We start from the raw sequence: 26,254 nt of genomic DNA on the forward strand, positions 1-26,254 counted from the left end.
TCCGCTGTGACTGGCCAGGGCCTGTGACCGAATGTCGACATTGCCCTGATCAGAGGGGTCACGCTGTCCCTCTCGCTGACCCTGACCTCACTCCTCCTCGGTGGCTGGGGGCAGTGGTGGCCAGCTGCTGTGCCTGAGATTAGGTGGCGTGGTCCCATCTGGCCTCTGGTTGGAGCCACATTCTCCTGCCCGGCTTTCCCAGTCATTGGGGTACTTGGCCTTCCTTTATTTCTTAATCATTTCAGAATTTGGAGGGCAAAGGAGGCTGGACGCCTTAGAAAGCCAGCCAGGCAGCTTAGGGCCCCCGAGGCCATGGTTCCGTCTGTCTGGCTCCCACCCTGCAAGGTTCTGAAGACAGGCCAGGCTTGCTTCGCTGCCCGGATGCCCACACCGCAGCCCTGGGGTGGCCTGTCCACCTTCCAGCCCATCCGTGAAGAGACACCTGGACGGCACTGCCCAGCACTCGGAAACCCGATTAAAGCCAGGTTGAAGCCAGAGAAACCCACCTTGCCCAGCACAGGATCCACCCTGCCTGACCCTCTTCTCCTGGAGGGTCCACCGTGTCCCCCCAGACTCAGGGACACTGGTTGCCCTAAGTGCCCACCAAGACCTGAGGGGAGCTCTAGCTACCCTCCCGCCCCCCCACATCAAGAAGAGAACATTTTAAAAATGTTTTTATTTAATTAAAAAAAAAAAAAAGACAGAACCAACAACCCAAAACCAGTAGTAGGTACAGGATTCACGGGTGCTTAACTGGTGAAACACACAGGGGCTGGTTGGAGAGGGCGGTGGGATGGGAGGGGGCAGGCCCAGGCCGCAGGTCTCAGACTGACAGGTGGCAGGGAGCCAGCTCCGCCCACGTCCCTGGGCAGCCCTGGCCGAGGGTCGGTGGGCAGGAGGGGTGGACCAGGGCCGAGGGGCCAGGAGCCCGGGGGCTCCCTGCTCTTCTGTCCTCCTTTGTTGCTTCTTTTCTACTCTTTCCTGGTCCCTAGAGTGGGCCCCACATTCTCTGTCTGGGACTGGGCAAGAGGTAGGATTCATCGGAACACAGCTTTTCTCCGTGGAATGATAGAAACCTCTAGGGCAGCAAGTGTGGAGGTGGTAGAAACAGCACGGCTGCCTGGCTTTGGGAAGTGACAGAAGAGCCTGGGGACCTCGCTGGGAGGTGGCTTCCCAGATTTTGCCCCCTTCCTTTGAGCCTGATGCGATGGTGTCCTGGATGGGGGGAGGGGTGCGCCGAGGGTGGTCCGGGGGGGGGGGGCAGGACGGGGACGGGGTTGGCCCCCAGCAGGGCAGGCCACGAGCCCTGACACTCCAGCATTTACTGCCGCACATGCTTGGACAGGCCACCACACAAAGCCAACCTCAACGGGAGGAAGGGGTTTCGAGCAAGCACAAAGGGGCCCCCAGCACACCGCGCCTCCGCGGGCCCGCACTCCAGGGTGGTCAGGTGAGGGGTCCCCGGGGAGATTTCCTCTCGGGGGGGGCGGGGGCGAAGGAGGATGGCGATGACCATGACCCAGATCTGAACTCCTAAGGGGCTGAGTCCGCCCAGGGGGTGGAGGGGGGTCGCTGAGCAGGTGGCTGAGGTAAGAATTTGCTTGTCACTTCTAAGGAGGACAGCTACTGGGACCACAGACGACTGCTCGAGATCGGATTACCAAGTCTCAAAAAGTAAGAAAGGATTTGTCTTTAGAAAGCACGTGTTTGATATAAAAGAGGGTGAGCTCCCTGTTCCAGAAAGTTTTGCTTCTGAACCCACACCCGCTTCCACGTTCTCTGCTCGCTTCGGGAGAGGGAGGAACGGTTGTGGATGGAAGGAACGTCAGACATGGAGCCGCCTCCCAGGCCCCCCGGTGCTGGGATGTCCCTCTCCCGAGGAGGAAGGACAGCACGGCGGGGCCTTTCCGTCCAAACGTTCTCGGCTGAGCCCTTCAGGGGGTGGCAGGATGAATCACAATCCTAGGAGTCGGGGAGGGACTGCTGCCTTTTTAAGATGAAGAAATGAATGTCACTTGCTCTCCTGGCCTCTACTGGCAACAAATCTGGATTAATGACCGCTTAGGAAGTGGACGTTTGAGCTGATTTTTTGGTCGCTGTTTACCTGGGTCTCCCTTTCTTGATCAGAAGTTCAGGGTCCTGTTGCCAAATACCAGGGTGTGTGTGTGGGGGGTGCGGGGGTCTGCCCCTTCCTCTCCCCGAGGAGGGACAGAGCGGCTCCTCCGGTCAGTGGGGAGCAACCCAGCAAGAGACCGTATGGCCACCTTTCCTCGGACCCGTGGAATCTTCCAGACTCTCAAGTACCATCAGTGCGTTCTGCCCTTTCTGTGTGAGGCAGAAACTTCTACAAGCGGACAGGAATGCCAGCAACAGACTCCGGCCTTTATCTCACACCACCCCCTCCTCGGCCAGCAAAGGCCTCCCCCTCTGCGGATTCTTCCAGCGGCCTTGGTCTCCTCAGGTCAAGGGAAGCTGGCCCTAGGACAGCCCAAAGGCCAAAGCACCAGTTGGCCGCAGGGCTTTCTCCTCAGGATCACCGTTATTTCAACAACCGGCCACTGCCAGAGAGAGAGAGAGAGCGCGCAATAGACAGGAAGGGGGCAAGTTTCGGCTTCCTCGTTTCCTGCTCACGGACACGGAAACCTCAGATCAGAAAGCAGTGGACCAGTGTCCAAAGGCCCCCGTGTGCCCGGTGAGGCGCTCCCGGTGGCCCAGCACCCAGGCAGGGAGGGAGGACCCCGAAAGCCCATTCTTCTGGCAAGATTTGTTTCCAAGAGGAGATAATGGCTCAATTTTGTCTTCCCTGGGGCCGCTCAAGGCCTCAGGAGATTTCAGAATCCCGGGGCATCAGACACCCTCTCTGGGGACAAAGTCAGCCTTCCGCCTCCATTTCCCGTCTCCCGGGTGGCTTTGCGCCAAGCCAGCCCGTGACACTTGCTGGAGACCAGGGAGGGGTGGGTTTGGCTTCCGTCCATTGTTGGTCCATCTTAAGGGGCAGGTGCCCTGGTGTGGGATCCACACAGCTGTTCTGGGGACAGGCCGGTGCTGAGAGGAAGGGGCAGCTCACACAGGGGTCGTCCGCCGGTTCAGCATGCTGACGTGCAAGCCTTCCTTCAGGTCCTGCTGGAAGAAGTCGTGCACCTGCAGGAAGCTGGCCTCCTGGTCGGGGCTGTAGCTGGCGGCGGGGGTCACCTTGAGGGGCTCCCTGGACAGCGTGTACATGGACAGCTCGCCCATGGGGATGGCCCCGGTGATCTTCAGGCCCACCGGGGACGCCGCCCTGGAGGGAGAGGCCTCGGTGGACCTGGAGCTGGACCGCGAGCGCCGCCGCCGGTACCTGTAGGTCGGCATCCTGGCGTAGGGGGACGAGGAGGGAGCCTTGAGGAACTCCCGTTTGGTCTTAAATCTCAACTCTTTATTTTTCTCAATGTAAATGTTTACAGCCAGGACACCCACGGTCTCGGCCACAATGAAGGACAGGGCTCCAAAGTAAAAAGACCAACCGTAGTTGTAATGGTTTTTTTTGTCTTCGTCACGCTTGTCGCTTGGGTCACCTGTGTTGCTGGAAATGTAGACGATGATGCCTATGATGTTACTGAGGCCTGAAAGGGAAGCAGAAAGGGGTGGGGGGCGTGAGGCAGAGGTCAGACCCGCGGCTGGACAAACAGAGGAGGGGCTGGTGGCCACACTCCCTTGGACAGGCGTTGCTTTCTTCTGGTCGCCAACTTTTCTTTTAAGTAATTGGTTTTGAATGGGTAGTAAAGTAAAAGTTCAGATGCGGTGTGCAATAAAGCGCAGGCACTTGGCTGCCCAGTTGCCCTCCTGAAGGCAGCTACCCTTCCTTCCTCCCTTCCTCTCTCTCTCTTTCTTTCTCTCTTTCTAGGATTTTACTTATTTATTTGAGAGAGAGAGAGAGAGCGCACAAGCAGGGAGGAGGATCAGAGGGAGAGGGAGAAGCAGGCTTCCCGCCGAGCAGGGAGCCCGATGTGGGACTCGATCCCAGGACCCTGAGATCATGACCTGAGCCGAAGGCAGACGCTTAACCGCCTGAGCCACCCAGACGCCCCTGTTCTTCTTTCTTATATCATTGTTATGTCCAGTCTCTCTCCCTCCCTCCCTCTCTCTCTGTCTTTCACACATACACACACATACACACACCCATCTATTTTTTTCTTTGCACAAGACTCTTTGTCCCCTTGCCTCTTCCTGGAATAGTCCACCTGGCAGATGGGGCCACGTCAGGACAGAGAGCTGTCTGTCTTTCTGAGTGCATGTGGCAGCAGTGGCTCTGCTGTGGACGTTCAGGGAGCTTCCAGCCCTCCGCTGTGCAGCGTTGTCACGGACATCCTTGTGTCCACACCATCCCACACACACATGACTACAACTGCGGGAAGAATTCCTTGACGTGAAACTGCTGCTTCATTGGGTGCATTTAAAAACTTAAAAATAAACTTTGGGGATGTCAGATGTACTGAAAAGTTGTGAAGAGAGTACGGAGAGCGCCTTTCTACCTCCTCACCCGGTTTCCCCCCGCGAACAGCCGACATTACCGTGTACGTCTGTCACAACCAGGAAACCCCCCTGGTACGTTACTACTCACTACTCTCCAGGTTTTACTTGGATTTCACTGGGGTTTCCACTGGTGTTCTTTTTCTGTTCCAGGATCCACCCAGGGTACCATGTTGTGTTTTGAATTCAGAGTCACCGCCCCGCGCAAAATGTCTCCACAGCCTATAATTTATTACTCAACTTCCCGTGTCTCAGAATTCTCATGTGCAAAGTGGGAGTCCCAGTGGTATGCGCTTCATAGGGCAGATGTGAGGATTAAATGAGCTAATATATACATAGCACTTACAATAGCACTTGGCACGCAGTGAGCATGCTTTTACATTCTGTTATAACCCATTGTGTTTCATTGTGAAGTAACGTGTTGTGTGGTCCATGCACCGCCATGTCCTTTGTCCATTCGCCTATTGCAGAGATCCCAGTGTGGATGGTGTGCCCCAGGCTCTCCCAGCCTTTGAACCATACCTGTCCCCAGGCTCTGACCATTTCCCGCCTCAAATGCTTTAGGGGCCCATCTCACCTCACTGCTGGGGCTGGAATGGTCTGGAGCTGGGGGCCCTATGCATGAGCCCTGGCCTGCCACTGCCTTGGCCCAAGATCAAAGCTTCCATAAACCAGGGAATAAACAGGAACAAATGAACATCGCCTTGCTTGCCTGCTGTGATTGCTCCTTGTCCCTGCTTCCTCTCCTCTCTGGACCCATGTTTTTAGCTGAGTGTCCCCGGGCCTGGGACTCCACAGTGCCTCTGGTGACCTGGAGCCTCTGGATATGGCTTTGTATGGTTCCTCCTGGGGAGATGGGCAGCTGCATAGGGCACCTTACAGTGGAGGCTGACAGCCACCTGGGCCACCTGACGGCCTCCTCAGAATCTGGGATGCTGTGGTTGTGCTCCCTGAGCACTTGGCACATGGCCTTCATATGTGGTAGCTGGTGTTGGTGCAAGTCTTCTTTCCCTTCCGTGGGGAAAGGAGAGGGGACAGGACTCAAACCTCATGGCTGGGACTTCTTTAACGGTTCACACCTTCAGAAATCTGGGGGCTCAAAGGAGGAGGGAGAATGGGGTATACCCCTTTCCCCCCACCTCTGCCCCTGGAGGGGACAAGAAGGAAAGGGATGGGGACCTGGCCAAGAAGGAGACTCTACACACTCAGGCTCTCCTTGCCAACACACACACATGCACACTCTGCACCCCTGACACACATACAACCCCCTCAGACAGACAGACAGACAGACACACACACACACACACACACACATTATTCATTGCCTTGGAAGGACACAGAAGCAGAAGTGATGTCGAGGAAGGAGCATAAGAAGCTGACTGAAAGATTTTGAGCCAGTCCCTTAACTGCTCTGACCCCGAAGTCACCTTCCCTCTCTCACAGAAACCATGCAGAGAGGACAAGATGGGCTCGGGCACCGTGAGGCCCTTCCAACCCCCCTCCAGCCCCCCTCCGCTGTCCTCAGCGAAGGAAGCTTGACCACCAAGGACCACCAGCGACCACCGCCGTTACTTGGATTCTCATTGTCACCATCACGGGACTCCTGGGCTGTTGTAGGACGCAGAGCTCAGGCCAAGCTAGGGCTGTCTCCCCAGACCGGGGTCAGAAAAAAGATGCTTTGAAAGCAAGAACACTGTTAAGGCCTTGCAAGGAGCTATGGTAACAATTTAGGAAAGAATCACTGAACTCAGGGCACCTGGGTGGCTCAGTTCAGCATCTGCCTTCGGCTCAGGTCATGATCCCAGGGTCCTGGGATCGAGCCCCTTGTCGTGCTCCCTGCTCAGTGGGGAGTCTTCTTCTCCCTCTCCTTCTGCCCCCCACCCCTCATGCTCTCTCTCTCTCTCAAATAAATAAAAATCTTTACAAAAAAAGAATCATTGAACTTCGTAACATATCTCAAACTTATGTACTAGAAGGCCTAAGACAGCAGGCAGGTCCTGTTTCTCCTGACAGGGACCCTTGTTGCGAGTTTATCTGAACTCCACCGGTGCTGCCTGGAGCTTCCAGGATGCCACCGGCCAAATTCTGCCCCGGCAGGTGCCCCCTCAAGGCTCCCCCAGAGACTCAGGCCAGAAAACCCGGGGTTTTGTCCTGGACTGTGTATATGCACCTGCTGGCCAGGGACCAGCTCTGAGACCCACTTCCGGCCTGGATTTCTCCCATGTCTGCAGTGGCAAGACATGCGCTGAAGTGTCTCCACCGAGACTCAGAGGGGTGACAGGGTGAAGCCATTTGGGGCCAGGTAGGCAAGGGGTGTGTTACTGTCGCCCACAGCTCTGTGGGTTTTCACTGGGTCGCTGTGCCAGTTCCATACCCCCTTCGCCCTGTCCTCACCTGGTCAGCTCCTGCAGGTCCCGGCTTCGTTGACTCCCTCTGGGTACCTCCCTGCCCACCACCCCCACCCCCCGACTCAGCCAGGCCTCCCCATCACAGGCTTGTGAGGCCCAGCACTGTCCCCTTGGGGCACTTTGCACACTTGGACTTACTTACGTTTTTCATAGAACACAAATTAACCCTTTAAAGTGCACAAGTCAGTGGCATTGGCTACATCTACAATGTTGAGCACCCACCACCACTGTCTAGGTCCAGAACGTTTTTCATCACGCCAAGAGGAGACCCCCATGCCCATTGAGCAATTGCTCCCCACTCTCCGCTCCGGCCCCCCTCACACCTGGATGTCTGAACTCAATTACGAGAAGTGACTTTACACCCGCCCCGCCCCCCGTGCACGCACCAAGACGTGCGCCCTGTGCAGGGGCCACAGAGCTGGCAGCCCACCTGCAGCCACAAAGAGGATGCCTGCGCTGAGGACGATGTTGTTCTTGTGGCTGTAGAACCTTCCGGCGCCGATGCAGAGCCCGCCGAGCAGCAGCAGGATGGTGCTGAGGATGGGGAAGACGCTGGAGGCGCGCACGATGCCTGGGTTGGGCAGGAGACAGAGCAGAGGGCAGTGAGAGGGGCTGCCATCCGGGGCATGGCCATGGGCACTGGCCCGGAGCCCTGAAGCTCGGGGCCCTTCCCCTGACCTGGAAGGTTCCCATCAGGCCCTGGAGACCACGGTGGGTTGGGAGCTGGCCGGGTGGGGGCAGCTGGACCAGACTGAAGTGATGGCCCAGGCCTGCTGGTCACTCCCTGCAGGATGCCGGGTGGCCTGGGTCGCGTCTGCCCGTAGCTCACTTAGGCTCTCCCTGGGTGTGGGTCACACTTCTGCCAGCCCGAAGGCAGGAGAGCCCCTCAATGGCATCTGGGAGCAACAATGACAGCCATGAAAACGCTGGGCTGCCTTCCATTCAGATGAGACCTCACAGCCCACTGAGACTTTCACGGACACTATCTCTAAGAAGCTTCTGGAAGGCTGGAAAGTGGTGTCCACAAGAGGCAGCTCTGATGGGTAGCTGAGAACACAGGCTTTGGCTTCAGGTGGGTCTGGGTCTGCTCCGCGACATGCCGGCTATGGGGCTTTGGTCAAATCATTTCCCCTAAAACTGAGCTCCCCCATTTGTAGAAAGCAGTTCACCGTAGTACCTACATCCTACACTTGGTTTTGTACAAATAAGGGACTTAGCCCAGAGCCTGGCCATAGCACACACTTCCTGAGGGACAGCTTTTCTCTCTAGCGTCTTCACACTGTCATCATGCCCAGATGACAGACAGGGACACGGGAGCACGGGACCTCCCGAGGTCACAGAGGAGGAGGTAGCTGAACAGAGTGGGACATGAGTGGACCTCGCTGCCCAGCAGAGCTAGATCTGCACATTTGCTCCACCACTGACTAGGGGGATGGCCAGGGCAGCGGACTTCTGACGTCAGTCCCCTCTTTTATAACCCGGGAGAGTAGTAATACCTATCCGTGGGGGTTGAATTCTTCCCGCCCCCAGATATGACCAAATCCTAACCATGGGAACCTACAAATGTGACTTGTATTTGGATAAAAGGTCTTTGCAGATGTGATTAAATTAAGGATCTCAAGATGACACTATCCTAGATTAGGGTGGGTCCCAAATCCAAGGACAAGTGTCCTCGTAAGAAGAGGGAGAGACACAGGCAGAAGACGAGGCGCATGCGGGAGCAGCAGTGTGAAGACAGAGGCAGAGAAAGGGGTGAAGTGGCCCCAAGTCGAGGAGAGCTGGGAGCCGCAGACGCTGGGAGAGGCAAGGACAGCTTCTCCTTGGGGCCCCGTGGATGGAGCGCAGCCCAGCCACCACCCCTTGAAGTCTTCAGCCTCCACACTGTGAGAGAGTTAATTCCTGTTGTTTGAAGCCACCTAGCTTTCGTACTTGATCCTGGTGGCCCTAGGAAAAGAATACACTCCCTGTGCTTCTGAGGGGCTCCGGGGACCTGGGTCCCTCTTCCTTAGCGTCTGGCTGGGGGGCACCGGGACGAGCCCCGAGCTCAGCCTGCCTGAGGGGCCTGCAGGTCTCCCAGCCTAGTAGAAATCCTGGCTACACAGACCCTTGGTGGCCCCAGCAGGGGACAGTGAGCCCGGGAGCCCTGGCAGGCGCCAACTCCTGAGCCAGCTGAGCCAGTTTGTGGCCTCTCAGCCTCTGAAGGCAGCATTTGTCTCCTTTCTTGTAAGCCCACCAGTGTGTGCCCTGCTTCACAGAGGGGGCTTTGTTGGGGGCATTAAATAAAGCTCTTCTCTCTAGCACCTCCTCCTCCTTCCTCTGCCTTCTCGCAGCCACAGGCTCTGGGAGGAGGCTTCCCGTGGGCTTTGGAAACATGCCTCTGAGCCATGCTGGCCAGAAAAATCCGGGATCAGCTCCCCCTAGATGTTCTCGTTCTGCAGGCAGGTTGGAAGGGCTGGGGAGGAGGAAGCCCAGGGCCTCTGAGGTCCCTGAGGTCAGACTTGGCTCAGAGCCATCCATCCTGCCCACGTAAGTCATGTGTGTACCTGTCCTTTGCCACACGGGCTCATTCCCAAGCTCCGGATGTGCAGATACCAGCTGGGGTCGCTGTGGACAGTGGTGCGGGTTGGGTCTTGCACAGAGCTAAAGGACGAGCGGGGCTGAGGTCCAGCCCATGCGTCGTGGCCACATCAAGCCCTGGCGAGAACCTGTGTCTGTCTAGAGGACGGGCACCTCCTTCTAACTCACTCACAGGCACACCATGGCCTCCGGACAGCCCTCACACCGCTCTGCCGGGCTTAGCACAGAAACCAGCCACCTGATGGGAAAGTGCGGAGCCTGGAAAAGGGGCACCAGGTGCAGGGCAGGGCGGATGGGCATCCCTGGGGCCAGCGGGGCCAGTGGAAAAGACATGGCAGGCAGGGTGTGGGGTGGTCTACCACCCAGGGGGGGCACCGCCAGAGCCCCAAGGCCAGGAGGAAGCCCTCTGACGGTTATGGAACTCAATGCACAAGCCTGGTTTCTCTGGAAGACTTCAGAACACACGGCCCGAAGGCTGACCTTGTTCTTGAATTGTCGAAGACAGGGTGTGAGGAGGACAGCCTCGGACCTGTCGGGGCTGATCCCCTGTGCCCGGACAGCTAAGCTGCACCCCAGCAGGCTCTCCCACAGGCAGACACCATGGAACCTTCTGTGACCTTCTCTGACCCACCTGTTCTCCACTGGAATGTCAACACCAGGATGGCAGAGCCCTGTTTTGTCCAGTGCAGTACCCCCACATGCTTAATACAGTGCCTGGCACGTAGGTCCATAATCACTTTTTGTTCAATGGGTGATTAGATGAACTCTCATGACCCTTGTCTCTCTCTCCTGTGCGTCTACACATTTTTGGAATCACAGTAGTCTGGGGACCAGAGGACCACATATTGGGAATCAGGGGCAATGAGCACGGTGACCGTGACCTTGGCCTGTCCCGGGATGTTGCTTGCTTCCTCTGGCTGAAGCTCTCAGCTACCTGCACTCTGAACCTCGTTTCAGGACCAATTCCTGATCTGCCCCTCCCCATCCTTGTTCCAACTTTCTGCCCCCTGCCCTGGGCCCCGGGAGGCACAAGCCATGCACAGAATCTTTGGGTTCCCTTGCCTCTGGCTTTGGGAGGAGCGCGCAGGGGAGTGTTATCCCCTTAGCTTCCTTCCTGGGGGCTGCAGTGAGGTGGCTGCCTTCCTTCCTAAAAGCCGCAGCTCCTGCTGGGTAGCCCCATCCTCGCGGCTTCCCTCTTCCCAGCTCCCATACCTGCTTTCGTCACCTGCTCAGGCCCGGGAGTGGAAGGGCTCCCTTGGCTGTCAGCCCTGGTGTTTTCACCGTCCCCCACGAGTTTTCTTTAACCCTGCCCACACCTTTGTAAATAGTCCTTCACTAGCTACCCTTCATTCACCCCCTCTGAGCAAACCATCTGCTTCCTGCTGGGACCTCAAAAAGCTACATCATCTGACCTCTGGGTCGCTAGTCATGAGAACGATCCAGAAAGAGATTGCAGGGCTCTGGGGACAAAGAGGGGACAGGGGCAGGGAAGTAAAGAGGAAGAGCCAGCACCAATGTCCATAACCTCAAGTAAGTTCAAGCGGGAAATGGGGAGGGGATGGTTTCTTTCTCCATGCCTCACTCCTCACAGCCCCGGGGCTGGTCAGTGGGGCAAATCTGCTCTCAGAGCCTTAAGAACCACCTGATTGCCCAGGGTAGGGCAGAGAATGGCAGGTTCTGAATCAGTCTAGCTGAGCCATCCCCACCAGGCTGAGTACCAGGGGTCGCCCCGGATGGCTGTGCAGGCCACGCACTGTGCAACTCAAGGGTGTCATTTATACCGTAGTCTATGTACGTGGCATTCCTTGAGCAGTGTGTGAGATGCGTGGCCATTTGCGGTGGCCCTATGGAATATCATTTGCTTGCTTCAGTGTTGGCCCCACAGAAAGCAGAAAGAAAGGACAGGCAAGAAGAAGAAGAGAAGGTGAGGGAGGAGGGTTGGGAGGCATATCTAGCCAAATTTTTTCAGGTCCTGGGCTCGGCCAGAGCTGCCCAACACTTCCCCAGGCTCCATGGGAACCACACGCTGTACTTTTTCACCAGATGACTCAGAACCCAAATCCTTTCTCTTAGGAAAAAAACAAAACCCAAACGATCCATAAGCAGGTGCAGAGTGAATTCTGCTCCCTCCGAGGACGCTGATATCGATTCTCCATAAATGAAGCCAGGCCCCGGCCCCCGAGGGGGATGCTGTGAGCAGCTCTGTGTGTGTCTTAGCTAATGGGAAAGGGAAAGTGGCCTCAAAATGGTGCTGTTCTTCCATTTCCAGGCCCCTTCCCTGGCTGTGGCTCCATCCTTCTTCCCAGGGAGGTATTCACAGGCCCAGGGGTGAGATCCGGCTTTGGGGTGTGGGACGGGGTTTGTCCTTGTCCAGTATATGCTGCGAGTTCCAGTCTGGGGCCGACGCAGCCCCAGGGCCCGGGCACAGGCCGTGGCTCCCCCAGCTGGTGCCGAGAGCCACCCCCTTGCCTTCTCCCCCAGGCAGCCTGAGGGTGCGGCCTCCTCTGATTTTTTCCAGAATAGAATGCTGGGTGTGTGGGGTGGGATGGGCAGGTGCCGTGCTGGCAGGGCAAAGTACTTGGGGTGTCACGGCACACCCCCCCCCCCCCCCCCCCCCCCCCCCCGCCCCGGGATGCTTGGCCTGGAGGAGCCTATGTCCTTAACCTCCTTGTTCCAGGCACAGCGGCAATAATCAGTGACTCTGAAACTAGCCAGGACCAGCAGCCCTGGGGAGTGGGACGCCCACACCCTCATCTGCTCCGGCTCTGCCTCAGTCTCCCCAGACACGGGCCTACCCACCAAGGAAGTCCACTGGGATACCCAGCACGTCACGGCAGCGTTGGACAAAAGTCCATCCTCTGGACGAACAATTCTGAATCAGAAAGGGAGGGAAAGAGCATCCCAAGAACAGCACCCCCTTTACCCGCACGGGGCCCGTCTTTCCTCCAGCCACACCCCTCCCTGCTCCACGCACACCAAGGAAGCCAAAGATTCTTGACACTTACGAAGGAGATACTCCGAGCTGTCGTGGTCATAGTCATTGTCCTCTGGGAAGTGATTGATCCGGAAGCAGTGGCCTTTATAGATCCCTGGGGAGAGCAAGAGGGAAAGAACATTGTAAATGTTGCAGGGTTCATGCGCCCACTCGCTCCAGCCTCGTGTACGGCGTGTGTGCCAGGCTCTGGACAGGCCCGGGGCACGTTGAGAGGAGGAAGGCCCGCTCTGGCATCCCCGGTCTGTGCGGGGATGGGCACACACACAGAGAAGGACCGCAGGGGGGTGGGGGCAGCGCCCCGGAGGTGACCATCTCACTCATGATCCACATCTGGGTGCCCGAAAGAGTGAAAGGCCCACCATCAGTAACTATGCAGGGACAAGGGGCATCGAGCTGAACTGCTCGGGGCAAGCCTGACCTTCGATCCCCCTTCCAAGGGGACTGCAGAGCCATCTAGAAAAATGATGAAGAATTTGCCCCTGGGAATAGGGGGAGGGGGGGCCTTCTGGGTGGAGGAGGAAGCTGAGAAAAGGGAGGGCTGGGGTCAGAGCCTGGGGAGTGGTAAGAGGTTCGGTGGCTGGACTCAGGAGGGGGAGGGGCTGGGGGCCGTCTTGGGGGGAAGGTCTGGGTCTGGGTCAGGTGAGTCGGGATGAAATCTGCCCCTGGGATGTCTGTCTGTCTTTCCTCTCTTGTAAACACTTGTAAATCCCTCCTAACACACACTCCAAATCAGTGTGATGGAGGGACGATAACATGGAGCCAGAGAACATTCCAGAAAGGCCGAGACCATCTCCTGCCTGCTTTCCCTTCCCCGCTCTGAGAAGTAGCCTCCACAGAGGGGGAGGCAGGACACCCTGGAGGAGAGGCCAGGCCTCCCTTCCAGAAGCTTCTGTCCCGCTCTCTCAGCCCCTGCTCCCCTGCAGTCTGGGAATGCCCAGCACAGAAGGGGACACAGGCGGGGAGCGGGGCCCCCAGGGCGTCAGGCCCTGCCCTGCCAGCCACCCCCTCATGCCCGGCTCGGCCTCCCTGCTTCTGCAAGGAGCCCCTCTTGACAACGCTGCACGGCCGGGGCTGGGGCTGCTTCCCACACTGGGGCCGGTTCTTGTTGTGCAGCTGCTGCCAAGCGTCCCTCTGGCCTCCCACAGCGGGCCTGACCTCTCGGTTGGAGGCGCAGTGTCAGAAGCAGGGCCTGTGCCGGACTGGCACCCATCTCTCGGTGCTTCCAATTGAGAGAGGCCCCTGACGAGCGCGGGGCACGCTGCCCTTCCACCCGTTTACCAACTAGCCTCCCCAAGCTTTCCCCTCTGCCGGGGTGCTGGGTGAAGACCCCCGCTTCCTGAAGGCCTCGAGGACCCATTGGGGGGTGGGCCGGGTTTGGTCAAGGGGTGGTGGGAGGACCCTCTGCAGGTCCTTACTCTTCCACGAGCGCCTGGGTTGGTGGAGAAGCACGAGGGGTTGTGAGTGGGAGGACAGAGCACGAGGGTCAGGCTGGCCGGGAAGTGGGCCCCACGGAGGCCAGAGTGGGCCAGCCAGGCCCTCCCCTCACGCCGGCCTCCCACACCCCATATCCGGGGTGTTCGTGGAAACCCAGAGCGAGGGTTTTCCAGGCAGGGGTGGCCTAGGCGGGCCGAGCCCTCTACCGGTCCTCCCTCTCCCCACACACCTTTTTCGGGCCACTTTATGAGCCTAAACAAAATCACCAAGTCATGCGTGCTTGTCGGACCAAGTCAAATAGTAAGAGGTTGACAACGAAAAAGTAAATAACGTCTCTTCAGACTGGCTTTCCAGAGGCCAGCCATGTGTATCTTCCCGCATTTTCCGCTGTGCGCACACGTGTGCGCGTACATCTAGGTGAGGTTCCCCCCATTTTTTTAAATGGAACTTTTTGCTTGGAGATAATGGTAGATGTGCGGGCAGTTGTAAGACATAATACACGTACCCTCTTCCCACTCTCCCTCAATGGTAACATCCTGCGAAATTATAGTATCACAACCAGGACGTACCATGGTTTGCGACATCTGACTGTTCAAAGCGGTTACGCCTGCGGTGTCCAGCTAGTTCTAATAACGTTGCTATGAACGTTCACGTACAAGTTTTTGGGTGAACCTAAGTTTTCATTCTCTGGGATAAATGCCCAGGAGTACAACTGCTGAGTCATAGGATAGGTTAGTTTTATAAGGGACTGATAAAAGTGGTTTCAAGGATGCTTATTTTTTGAATGGAATTCTACATTACGCTTCAATCCATAACCTGCTTTTCTCGTTTAACAATATGTACAAACATCCTTCCGGGTCAGTACCTATAGATTTAACTTCTGGAAAAACTTTTATCTATTTTTAATAAAAAATAATAAGTTGATACTAATCCAACAGTCGCTGGAAACCCTGGCGAGAAATAGCCTAGAGTCTAGGACAAGAAAGCTTACTCTGGCACCGATAATGTAAAAGGGAAATATGCCCTTGGCAGAAATGAGGAAAGGAATATATTTATATATTCAATCTGAAAACAAAACTCAGGTTTTGAACTGTTAGCTTGCCTACAGATACCTTTGCTCCAGATGTTCCCTCAATAGGTTTTGCTCACCTCAACTCTACATTTAGGAGAGTTTTATATTCGATAGAAACTGTAAGTAGAACTTACACTGTCCAACATATTGACTGTTTTAAAAAAACCCATTCTTTTTAGTGGCTGCATAGTCATCCACAGTTATGGTTTATCAATTCAACTAGCCCACGGAATCTCTTTCTTGGGGCTGTGTGCACGCACTATAGATCCCACCACGTACAATTATGCTCAGAGATACATTGAATGCGCACACGCTGTGGCGCATTGACCCCTTTACCTTTCCTTTCTTCGTTCCTTCTCGCCTTCCACACTGAACTCTTATGCACAGACGGAACAAATGGGCATTGTTTGGGGGTTGAATTATGTCCCCCTGAAAGATGGATTGAAGTCCTAACCCCTGGTACCCATGAATGTGACTTTATTTAGAAATAGGGTTTTTTTTTTTTTTAAGATTTTATTTATTTATCTGAGAGAGAGAGAATGAGGGAGAAAGAGAGCACATGAGAGGGGGGAGGGTCAGAGGGAGAAGCAGACTCCCTGCTGAGCAGGGAGCCTGATACGGGACTCGATCCTGGGACTCCAGGATTATGACCTGAGCTGAAGGCCGTTGCTTAACCAACTGAGCGACCCAGGCGCCCTAGAAATAGGGTCTTAAAGATCTAAGCAAGTTAAGATGAGGTCACACTGAATTCAGGTGGACCCTGAATTCAGGGACTGGTGTTCTTACAAAAAAAAATAAAGGGAAATGTGGAAAGAGACACACACAAGGGAGAAGGTCATGTGAAGACAGAGGCGGATACCAGAGTGATGTGTCTATATACCAAGGGATGCCAAGGATTACCCGCCACCACCAAAAGCTAGGGAGAAGCAAGGAAAGATCCTACTAGGGTCTCAGAGGGACCACCGCCCTGCTGACACCTTGCTTTTGGACTTCCGGCCTGCACAACTGTGAGACAATACATTTCTGTTGTTCCCAGCCGCCTGGTTTGTGACAGTTTGTTACGGGGGCCCTTGGAAGCTCATACACGTGTTGTGCTGTGTGGGAGAAAATGCAGCGTGCCTCATTCACTCCCGGGGGGAGTGCAGCCTTACAGGAAGGTGAAGGTGCCTTGCTCACGGTCGTGTTCCATCTTCCTGCTCCTCAGCCAGCTGTGGGAGCCGGTGGGCAAAGGGTAAGAAGTCAGGTTCACTGCGCATCTCCTTGTTAAGTGTGCTGGAGTGAAACTCACGTCATCTCTCAGATTCAGGCTTTCAAAGCAACTTGGCCAGTCATCTGGTGCATGTCCCCACTGGGGCCCCGAATCCTCTCCTGATTCTCTCCCATTTTGGTAACTGCCAGCCACGGGGACCTCATTACCTCCCCAAGACGTTTCATTTTTAAACAGCTTTAGCTTTGAAGTTCCTGAAAGATCCTCCATAAAACTCCAACCACTGGTGCTACTTATAATCCCTAGGAATAAAAGAATCTGTCTGTCATGTGTGGACCCTTCAAATCACTGAATGTGTCTGACAGGATGGAAGCCAAAGCTACTTTTCCAGCTGCCCAGGATTTGCAGGTGAGGCCCAGAGCTGAGGATAAGGGATGGCCTATCAGCTGCCAACAGTTGAGACCAGACCCTCCCCTAGCAGACCTTATTAACAGGCAGGAAGCCTGACCCCCATCCCCATCAACCTTATCCCCAACCTTAGTCTAAAGAAGGGGGGCTGTGGAGAAGAAGGCACCACTTGTCTTTGGTACATGGAGTGAAAAAGATTGCTCCCTTCCCCCAGAGTCAAGGATTTGGGTATTTCCTTTAAATGAAATCTTCTCTAGGTCAGACATCTTCAGTTCCTTCAGTTATTTCTTTATTGATGGTTCCAAGAGACTTCTCCAGCCTAGCTCCCTTCTTTGCGTCAGCTTCCAACTCTCAGCTCCCACCACCAAACCCAATGTTTCAGAGCACAGTGGAGCTGTCCCCTCCTCTCCTCTGGACTCTATGCTTCTGTTAATGGGACCCAGTGTCGACTCAGGCTCCCAGGAATTTTTCTCAAGAACTGGCTCACCTCCCCCAACTTGTTTTTGTTGAACGGCATGTTTATTCCTAGGGACTTCACATTTATCCCTGTCAAATTTAATTTTGTTAGTGTCGGCCCAAAGCATTCGATAGGGAGAAAATGAATGGCTGATGTGAGAGGTAAGAGAGAAAGCCATTTCCAACCCACTTCACATGTGCTCTCTCTCCGTGAACAGGCTATTTGCCATGTTATCTATTAAGTGATATTTAGGGCGGTTAATGATGAGATCCTGGCCGGGCCACGTTGCAGGAATACTGAGGCATTCCTGCGGTCACTGGTCTGTGATCCTCTCCTTCCTGGGGGTCAGGAAACCACTTTGTTTGTCACATGGCCTCAGGCGAGTTATTTCTTCATCTGCAAAACTCAGGAATTGGGCCAGAGGGAGCCTCTCCTGCTCTAAGATTCTAAAACTATTTTGTGTAGAGAAGATATGTGTGTGCATAGGTTAATACAGCCATTCGTCTATAGATATCATAGACCACTTTTGTTAAAGGTATTTCTAAAGGCACAGGAAACATCTGGAAAGAAATATTCTTAAAATGTGCCGTGTTTCATTTCTGGGAGACAGGGTTATGAGCGAATTAAAGTTTTCTTCTTTACTTTTTTTTTCTCTGAATTTCCTACAATGTCTGAACATGAACCGGCAGGGCTTACTGAAAGAAAGAAAAGAAAGGAAATCTTTGATACTTAGTGACTACGTGAGCATCCTTCGGGAAGGACCACAGTTCCACTCAGATGCCGCAGCTGGTGAGTGGGGTGTGGACCTCGGAGGTGGGACTGTTGCGGGCGGCCTTGTAGCCTCTTGAGGGGCAGCGTCCCTGGTGCCCCGCTCTGTGCTATGCTGCTCATCCCGGGTTATGCCCCCCCATGCAGCCAGGGGGAGCAGCCCCCACAACTTGGGTTGGTTACGGGGATGTTGGACGTTCCGTGCAAAGCGGTAGGAGTAGGTCACTGTACAAGTCATTTCAGGAAGGCCAGCATCTGACACAAGCTCCATATGGACCACTTCCGAGGTCTGTTGTCGTGAGCGGAATCCTGGAGAAAAGACGGATCACTGAACGTGATCGTTCGCGTACTCCTCTACTGCGTGCAAAGCATTTCCATCAGTGTGACTTCATTCGATCCTCACAAACACTAACTGCAGTCACCGACACTTGCTGAGAGTACAGACACACTTTGCCCCCCACCTCCATACTTCTCTGCCGGCTTCTTACTCCAGCCCTTCGTCCATGCAGCCACCAGCTCTACGAACGGATCACCTGCCGATACCTCGATTCGGCTGCACCCATCATTTCTGGCACCCATCAGGGCACTGGGTATGTTGCCCCAGGTTGGGGGGCGGGGAGAGCCGCACTGCACGCCCACGCGTGGAGCCGGAAGATCGAGGGATGATGAGGATCCCCCCCAACCCCCCGCCGTAACCTTTGCGCAGGAGGATGGGAGCTGGTGGGTAAATGTGCCCATCCTCCCTCCTGGGAGTCCATGCTGCCTGCTTCTGGGGGCGGGTTCCAAGAGGACCGGGCCCAAAGATGGTCAACTCAGGGATGCTCCTGGCACTGGCTTTCCCTCTATCTGGGTTTCACTCTCCCCAACACCCCTGCCCCCCGCCACTGTGCCAGCTCCCTAGGACCGCCATCCAAGATACAGCACCTGCATGCAAGCCCTGGGCTCAGGCTACGGTGAAAAAGGTAATGTGCTGAGCACGTTCCATGCATCAGCCCATTTCATCTTTGCAATAACACTCCTTTGAAGATGGAAGAAAGGAGCTGAGAAATGTTGGAAAGCCTGCTCCCCAGGCCGCGCTGCAGAGAGTCCAATTCGGAAAGCCTGGGCATTCTCCCTTAGCTGGAAAGTGTCTTTTGCTCCATTTTAAAGAAGAGGCTCGGGGGACGCCTGGAGTGCCCGCGGCAGAGTGACGGCGCCTGGAATCCATCTTCTTGACGTCTCATCAAGTGTTTTTCCCGGTACCTTTCCGAGACCCCTCAGCAAATGTGGTGGGGGGGCTTCTAATGAAGCGTGGGCTTCTGGTCCTCCTCCCCAGGACAGGTCAGGACGCGCAACCACATAGCCGCCAAGAGCGCCGGGTTAGCCTCCAGGTAATGGTTTCCTGACACTGAAGCCGGAGGCAAAGGCATCTCCGGGCCTTGGAAAGGGCAGCTGTGGGTCAGCGGGGACGGGTGGAGGGGCAGAGAAGGCGGCCTGACACGACAAGGCCCCTTTGGCTCGAGGACACGATGAGTGTGAGCATACAGCGCAAGGGCCAAGTGGAAGGAGGTGCTGAGTGGGGGCTTCTCTGCATCAGTCATCCCCCACCAGGATTTTCACTCTCATGTGCCAAGTGTGGTCCAGGTGCTAGAGCTTCAGGTCTGAGTGAGGCTCCGTCCTCACCCTGACAGAGCGAGCTCTCGGCTGGGGGCACTGACAACACGAGAAGCCCGGAGAAATCACTGTGAGTATCATTTTGCGGGGGTGATCGGGGCTGGAAGGCGGGGGAAGGCATCAGAGGCACTTCACATTGTAGGCTCTTGGCCTGAAGTTCTGGCTGAGCTCAAAGCTGAGGTCGGGGGCGGGGGGCTCAGGGGTGATGCCCACATCTGGGAACAGACATCCCTGCAGAGACTGCTCAGACCCATGACAGCAGAACATTCCCGCCCTCCTGGATCAATAGGAGGAGTGGAAAAGCCCAAAGGAGGCCCAGCTGCTGACGGGGGAGGTGAGGGTGAGGCCCACCCATGGGCCAGCACATTCCAGCAGATTCATCTAAATCATCTTATGTGTTGGAAAACAATCGAACGACATTTATTTTCCTACATAGTTATCAATTGACTTCACAATAATCTGAAATAGCTGTCTCCTAATGAGTCCAAATTAAGGGGGTGTCGCTGGACTGTGCCCTGCGAATTGGGCCGTCATATGCTGGTCCCAGCTCAGGTCCAAGGGCCAAGTGGACCAAGTCCTTACCTTGGGGTGGAGGTGGGGCACGTGGGAGAAGCTCAGAGGGAGCCTATGCCTCCCAGTCCTGGTGCCGATGACCCACCAGGGCTGCTTTCCCTCCAGTGTCTTCCCAGAGCTGTGTATCTGGCAGCTGGCCCCCAACCCTAACCCTAACTGCCTGTGGGAGGGGCGGGAACAGCTTGGAGGACTGGAGTGCTGTACGTTCCCAGGAGGACACAGGCTCTTCTAGAAAGGACCCAGGACCTTGCGGAGGAAGTGGAGAACTGAGGGGCGGCCAGGCTTTGGCCAGGCTGATTGAGGGGGGGGAGGTGGGGAAGAGTATTATCCTCATGGCAAGAAGAGCAGCAAGGATTTACTTAGCACCTACTATGTGCCAGGCTCTATGGTAAAAGCACCTGTCACTTATTGACTCACATCACCTTCCTACTAAGCCTATGAGGTCCATAGGATGACTAATACCATTTGCCACTAAGTGTCCTAGCCGGGATTTGAACCAGGCCACCCGGCTTCAGCAGCCACGCCCTTACCTCCCTCACTTTGGAGTCAGAAGGATGCAGTGCATTTGCAGAGAGTTCTGATTGCTTGGAGCATGATGCGGAGGTATGGGTCCCCGACACTCTTTAGAGGCGGGAAAGCATGTTTTCCCGGACTCTTGGGCAAAGGGGTACTGGCTGGTGGGTGAGGCTGATTAGCCTTTCACTGGAAGGTGGAGGGCTCGGCCATCCAGGGCCAGTCGGGACAGTGGCCGTAGGGGGCGGGGGAACTCGAGGGCCGTGCTTGGCTAAGGCTGGGAATTTGGAGGGAGGCTGATGCGCACACAGAGGTGCTATATGGTGGGCAGCACAAGCAGAGGGCACGGGCGGCGAAGGTGGGCAGGTAGGCCAGCCTTGTGTTCTGGAACCTCGGGGCGTGGCATGAGTGAGAGCAGCAGTGGGGGATGCAGAGGCGGAAGAGGCTGGGCCGGGTGTGGGGGTCTCACGTGGGAAGCGGGGAGATGGGGCTTTACTGCACAGTCTTCATGGGGGTGACTTGAAGTTGGGAGGCCTTGGCGGGCCGCGGCCGCTCCTCAAGGGAGGTGCATGGGGTGAGGGTCGTGAAGGGTGTAGAGAGAAGAAAGGCCTCACTCGGCCTCTAGAGGCCGGGCCTCCATTTCCACCTTCAGCCGCACAAGGTGTTCTCCCCGTGTGCGTGTCCGTCTCCACCCTTCCCCTTAGCTTGAGGACAGCAGTCCTATGGTTTAGCGCCCACCCTAAGGACCGCCTTTTAACTTGATTATCTCTGTAAAGACCCTACCTCCAAATAAGGTCACATTCTGAGGTCCTGGGGTTAGGACTTCAACATAAGAGTTTGAGGGGGGGCTCAGAATGCAGGGTGAGGGGCACATGGCCAGGCATCCAGGCCTGGGGCTGGAAGGCTCCCCACTTCTCCCACCCCTCCAGCCCTTCGCTCTGCCCCACCTCCTGCTCCCGTAATCCCCCCTCAGAGTTCCCCTCATGATTCCTCCACCTCCGTGCCTGTCTCCGGAGAACTGTCCTGGTAACTGTGATTTCCCACTTGGCACACTCCGGAGTCCTCCTGCGGACTGGCCTCTCTCCAGCGGCAGTGAGCGCGGTTGGGGAACCACTGTCTGGGCTCCCGTAGACACACTCCAGGCTTGAGGAGGCACTGTGGGCTGGGCTGGACTTTCCTGGGGGTGCCCCCGTTCCCTGGCTCGTGAGGGACTCTCCGGGAGACCCCGTTAAACCACGATGGCCTTCAGCTTACGTCGATAGAGCATCTGCTGTGCGCTGCGTGCTGGGCCCTCGGATGCAGCAGAACATCGCTTGCTAACAACTCGAGCCCTTTCCTTACTGGGTGCAGGGCCGCCCTGTACTTCTCAGCTTCCTTTGCAGTTAGCTGCGGCAGCGCGACCGAGGTGGTGAGTGGAGTGTGAGCGGAGGCGGTGTGCGCCCTTCCCGGACAAAGCTCTGGAGAAGAGGGGGCGCCCCTCCCTCTCCACGCCGCAGGGAATGGCGGGGCCACGCGACAGAAAGGGCCTGAGTCCCTGGATCCGACCGTGGAGGAAAGCTGCCCACTAAGAGAGCTATCCACTTTGAACTGTTCCATGAGCAATAAATCCACCTCTAGGAAGTTTAAGATACTACATGTTTTAGCGCGTGTCTGTTCCAGCAAGAATGATACAAGAAGAGAACCAGGCGGACATGGCCTCTGCCATCCCGGAGCTTTCCGGTTACAGAGTTAATTATGACTGAGGGGAGAGGTCTGAAGGAGGAGGCCGGAGTCTCAGAGAGCACTTCATGGAGGACCTGACCCGGGTTGCCGAGTGGAAGTCAGGAAAGCTTCTCCGCGTCTGGAAAATGGAGAAATATTTTTATGATCTTTCAGAGCCAAAGGGAGGCCCAGTGAGCCCCATGTTGGTCAGAGCACTTTGAGAAGGATAAATCCTGAGGATGTTGTGAGGGCGAATAGAGAGTTTCTCGGAGATGCCTTCAGACCAGACCAGAGCCCTCCACGTCCTCTCCATGGCCACGGGGATTCACAGCCTGGGAGGCCTCCTAGGGCATCATGACCACCCACCACCAGTGCCTGGGACATGTTTCATATGTGCTCTTTCCTTCTCTGGGTAGCCCTAGGTTAGAGTCATTGAGGTGCCTCCTTGTGCCTAGAGGATCTGTTGGGGTCTTTCCTTTGATAGAGACATGATTCATCCATTTGACCTTTACCCTCTCTCCCTCCCTCCCTCCCTTCCTTCCTTTCAAGATTTATTTATTTATTTTAGAGAGGTGGGGGGAGGGAGAGGGAGAGAGAATCCCAAGCAGACTCCATGCCGAGCGTGGAGCCTGATGCGGGGCTCGATCTCATGACCCTGAGATCATGACCTGAGCCCAAACCAAGAGTCAGACGCTTAACTGACTGAGCCACCCAGGCGCCCCATGCCTGTCCTTTCTTTTACTTCGGTATTCACTGATTGATGCCAGGCCCTGTGGGAGCCCAAAGACATTGGTCCTGCTGGCAGGAACTTACAGCCCAGTTGGGGAGGTGAATATATCCACATCACCTTAAAACAAGCGAGCCAGTGACATGTGCTATGAGGGAAGTAGGGGGTTCATGGAGAAGTGCTGGATGGGGTGTCTGGGACAGCTCCAGGGAGTGAGTTTCTGGAAGAAGGCATGCATGGTGAGGAGAAACGGAGGCTGAGAAAGGCATGTGGGGCCGCTGTCATGGGGGTGCCTGCCTCACCCTGTAAGGGGACTGGACTGAATGCTGTTGGCTCTGGGAGGTGCCATTGTGAGTGTTCCTGCAGCTGGAATGGTCTCTTCATGACTAATGCAGGGAGCCCTAGTCCCCGGAGCATGGGGCGGGGAGGCCCGCAGCGGACCCAGGGCTCAGCCTGCCTCGCCCCCACCCACTGTCAGTCACAAGGAGGGAGCCACGTGGAGGAGTGATGGGTGCCAACAGAGAAGAATGGATTCCACAGCGCCTTGGACACCAGGCCTCCTCCCTCAGGTCTTGTCTGCATAACCAGATGGTGGCATGGGGCTCTACCTCCAAGACGCCTACTCCCTCGAGCAGTCTAGGTGAGCTACTAGGTCCAAAAGGGTGTTACTCTTGACTAGGAGAGTCCTAGTGGAGCATTTGTGAGAGGTCACTCTTGCCGTCAGCAACAGAAGGAAGATGGCACCTGTTTCAATGGGGGCTAGAGTCTGGCTCCATGTCTGCTAGGGTTCTGGTTCAAGCTCCTTTCCCCAGGTAGTGGGATTCCCAGAGAGAACTCTATTTCTGCCCTGAAACTCTGTCACTATAAACCCGCAACCTGGAGAGCAAAGTTACTCTGTAAACTGAGACAGCTCTCCAGGACCTGGATTCTAAAGCTTTTGTGCTTGCCCAGAGGGGCGGAAGACGAGGAGAGAAAGAAAGCGTGGGCCAGGTGCCTGGCACTAAGCCCATCCGAGGTTCTGAGGTACCTCTGGAGTGTACCCATGGGGAGCCCCTTTCTCTGGGGATGGGTTCCTCACACAGAGTTCTCCCCGGTGGCCACTTTGGATGGCTCTGCCCCAACCAGGAATCCTGGACACACAGGTGGCCCAAGAGCTGGACCAGCCAGAAGCTCTCTTGGGAGTTTGGATTTTGGATCAGAAGCAGAGGGGACCTAGGGGCCAAGGGACATTGGGGAGTTCACGAACGGGGTGTTCTCAGTGGTCCGCTGTTAAACTTCCTCAATCCCTTGGACCCTCCACATCCAATAAAGTCCTCTTTTGGGATCTAGCCAGAAGAAGTTGGTTTCTGTGTCTACAACCAGGAGAAGCCCAACACCCAACCAAGTGCACCTTCATCGGGGAAAGAGATTCCCACCCAGTTTTGGTGGGCTCCGAAGCCCGGCTCATACATCATTCCTCAGGACACGTGTGCAAAGCTTTTACAAGATACAAAGATGAGCGTAGGCTCCTGGGAGACCAGAGATCCCAGGGCACAGAGGGATATTGTGTCTGCAGACAGGAATGCTGAATGCCAGTCCCTATGCTGCCAGGTGGAAGCCGAGTGTCCTGTGAACTTCACCTTTCGAGGTCTCAGTCCCCTGGGAAAACCCTCATCAGGCCAGTCCATTAATTATACACCATTATAATTATACAATTATATACGTCTCTGCTTCCTCATCTATAAAGTGGGGATACCTGTGCACCTCCTTATTCCATGAGGAATAACGTAATGAGACCCCGTGAGGCCAGCATGGAGAAGTTTCCCCATAAATGGTGGTTTCTCCTCCATCCCAATAAAAAAGGCCTTCCTACTTGTTGGCGGTCAATAAACCAGGTCTCTGGACATAAGCCTGCTGTGAGGACCTCAGAGATGGCTCTTGGCCCCCTGAGGCCCCATCCTCACGGCCCTGCTCTTGCCCATGCGCCCCGGCCCTTGGGCAGGAGATGGGAGCCTGGCCTCACGCGCCATCCCAAATCCCTCACGTCCCTCCGTGAGTTCTTCAAGAACTCACAGCACCAGCCTCACGCCTCCTCCAACCCTTCGCTCCTGGGTGGGCCGGGATTTTCCAGGCTTCCTACCGAGATTCATAATTGAACAGAGCCGGGGAGACTTCCCCAACCAATAGCTCCCTTTATCTCCTAACACAGGGAAATGGGGGTTCAGTGATTGTCTCTGTGATTTTTCTACTTGTACTTGCTTGGGACCTGCTGCTTGGATGAAATCTCAGTACCGAGGTTCAGGTTTTTTTCTTTCTTTCTTCCTTTTAATGAGGAGAAAATCTGTAACTCCAAGGGGGTGAAACAGTTCTCTGCAGATTCCAGGCTTCTCCGTTGGTTTGCCTCTGCAGATCTCTGGAAAGTTATGCTCCAGTAACCTGAGAGTTTTAATTGAAGGGCCTGGGCGAGGGAAGGAGAATCATAGTGTGGAATCATGAACTTCTAGAAGGGACCTTTGGGACCATCCCCTTCATCCCGTTCACGTTACACATTAAGAACCTGAAGCCTGGGGAGGCGAAGGGCCGTTTCCATGGTGATGGGCTGGTTGGTGCCGCCAAGACTAGAATTCAGGTCTCCTGACTCCGAGTTCAATGTTCTTTTTGCCCATCGCCCGCTGCCTGCTCCAGCGCAAGGGTTCTCAGCCAGGGGCGATTTTGCCTCCCAGGAGACACTGTCTGGAGACCATTTTGATTGTCAGAACTTGGGGGAGCTCAGTACTACTGGTGAGTACATGTTGTTACTATAACCAACTCCAGTCTAGTGACAGAGAGACAGCTGGTCCCACCAGGGGAAGGGAGCAGGCCAGGTTGGTCCCCTATCAGGACTGACATGGATTTTTCCTTGTCTTCATATATCTGTGATATTGTCGCTTTCAAAGCGAGCAAAGCCTTCCTGACTCTTGTGACCTTGCTTTCCCTTAGCCCCATGACCCATGGGCTAATCAGGGCTGGCTTCAGTTGAGCACAGACCTCCTGCAAAGCCCTGTGCTAAGCTCTTCCCATTTTCTCATGAAAGCCTTGAAGTAACCTCGGAAGTAGAAAAGCTCCTAGGAACCCATTTTACAGATGAGGAAGCCAAGACTGTCAGAGCATTAAGTAACTGCCGGAGGTAATCGAGCCCCCAGCAGCCAAGCCAGGATTCTGTTCCTGTCTGACCCTGGCCCCAGAGTCTCACCACGGTGCCTCCCTGCCTCCTTCTTCTATTTGAAAAAAGGC

At 55.5% G+C, this 26,254-nt stretch overlaps 1 protein-coding gene across 1 annotated transcript in view; it reads right to left on the reverse strand.

The window, feature by feature from the left end:
- Positions 1 to 713: 713 nt before the first annotated feature.
- The window catches only part of CACNG4 (calcium voltage-gated channel auxiliary subunit gamma 4), a 57,407-nt gene continuing 31,866 nt past the window's right edge, over positions 714 to 26,254 (reverse strand). Inside the window, exons 2-4 of the mRNA XM_032429521.1 lie at positions 12,500 to 12,583; positions 7,348 to 7,488; positions 714 to 3,602 (exon numbers count right to left, since the gene is read on the reverse strand). Of these exons, the coding sequence (XP_032285412.1) occupies positions 3,064 to 3,602; positions 7,348 to 7,488; positions 12,500 to 12,583 (764 nt within the window). The 3' untranslated portion in view covers positions 714 to 3,063. The remainder of the gene's footprint in view (positions 3,603 to 7,347; positions 7,489 to 12,499; positions 12,584 to 26,254) is intronic.

This window comes from Phoca vitulina, unplaced genomic scaffold, assembly GCF_004348235.1.
Source record: "Phoca vitulina isolate PV1807 unplaced genomic scaffold, GSC_HSeal_1.0 scaffold41, whole genome shotgun sequence".
In the NCBI taxonomy this organism is placed as follows: Eukaryota; Metazoa; Chordata; class Mammalia; order Carnivora; family Phocidae; genus Phoca; species Phoca vitulina.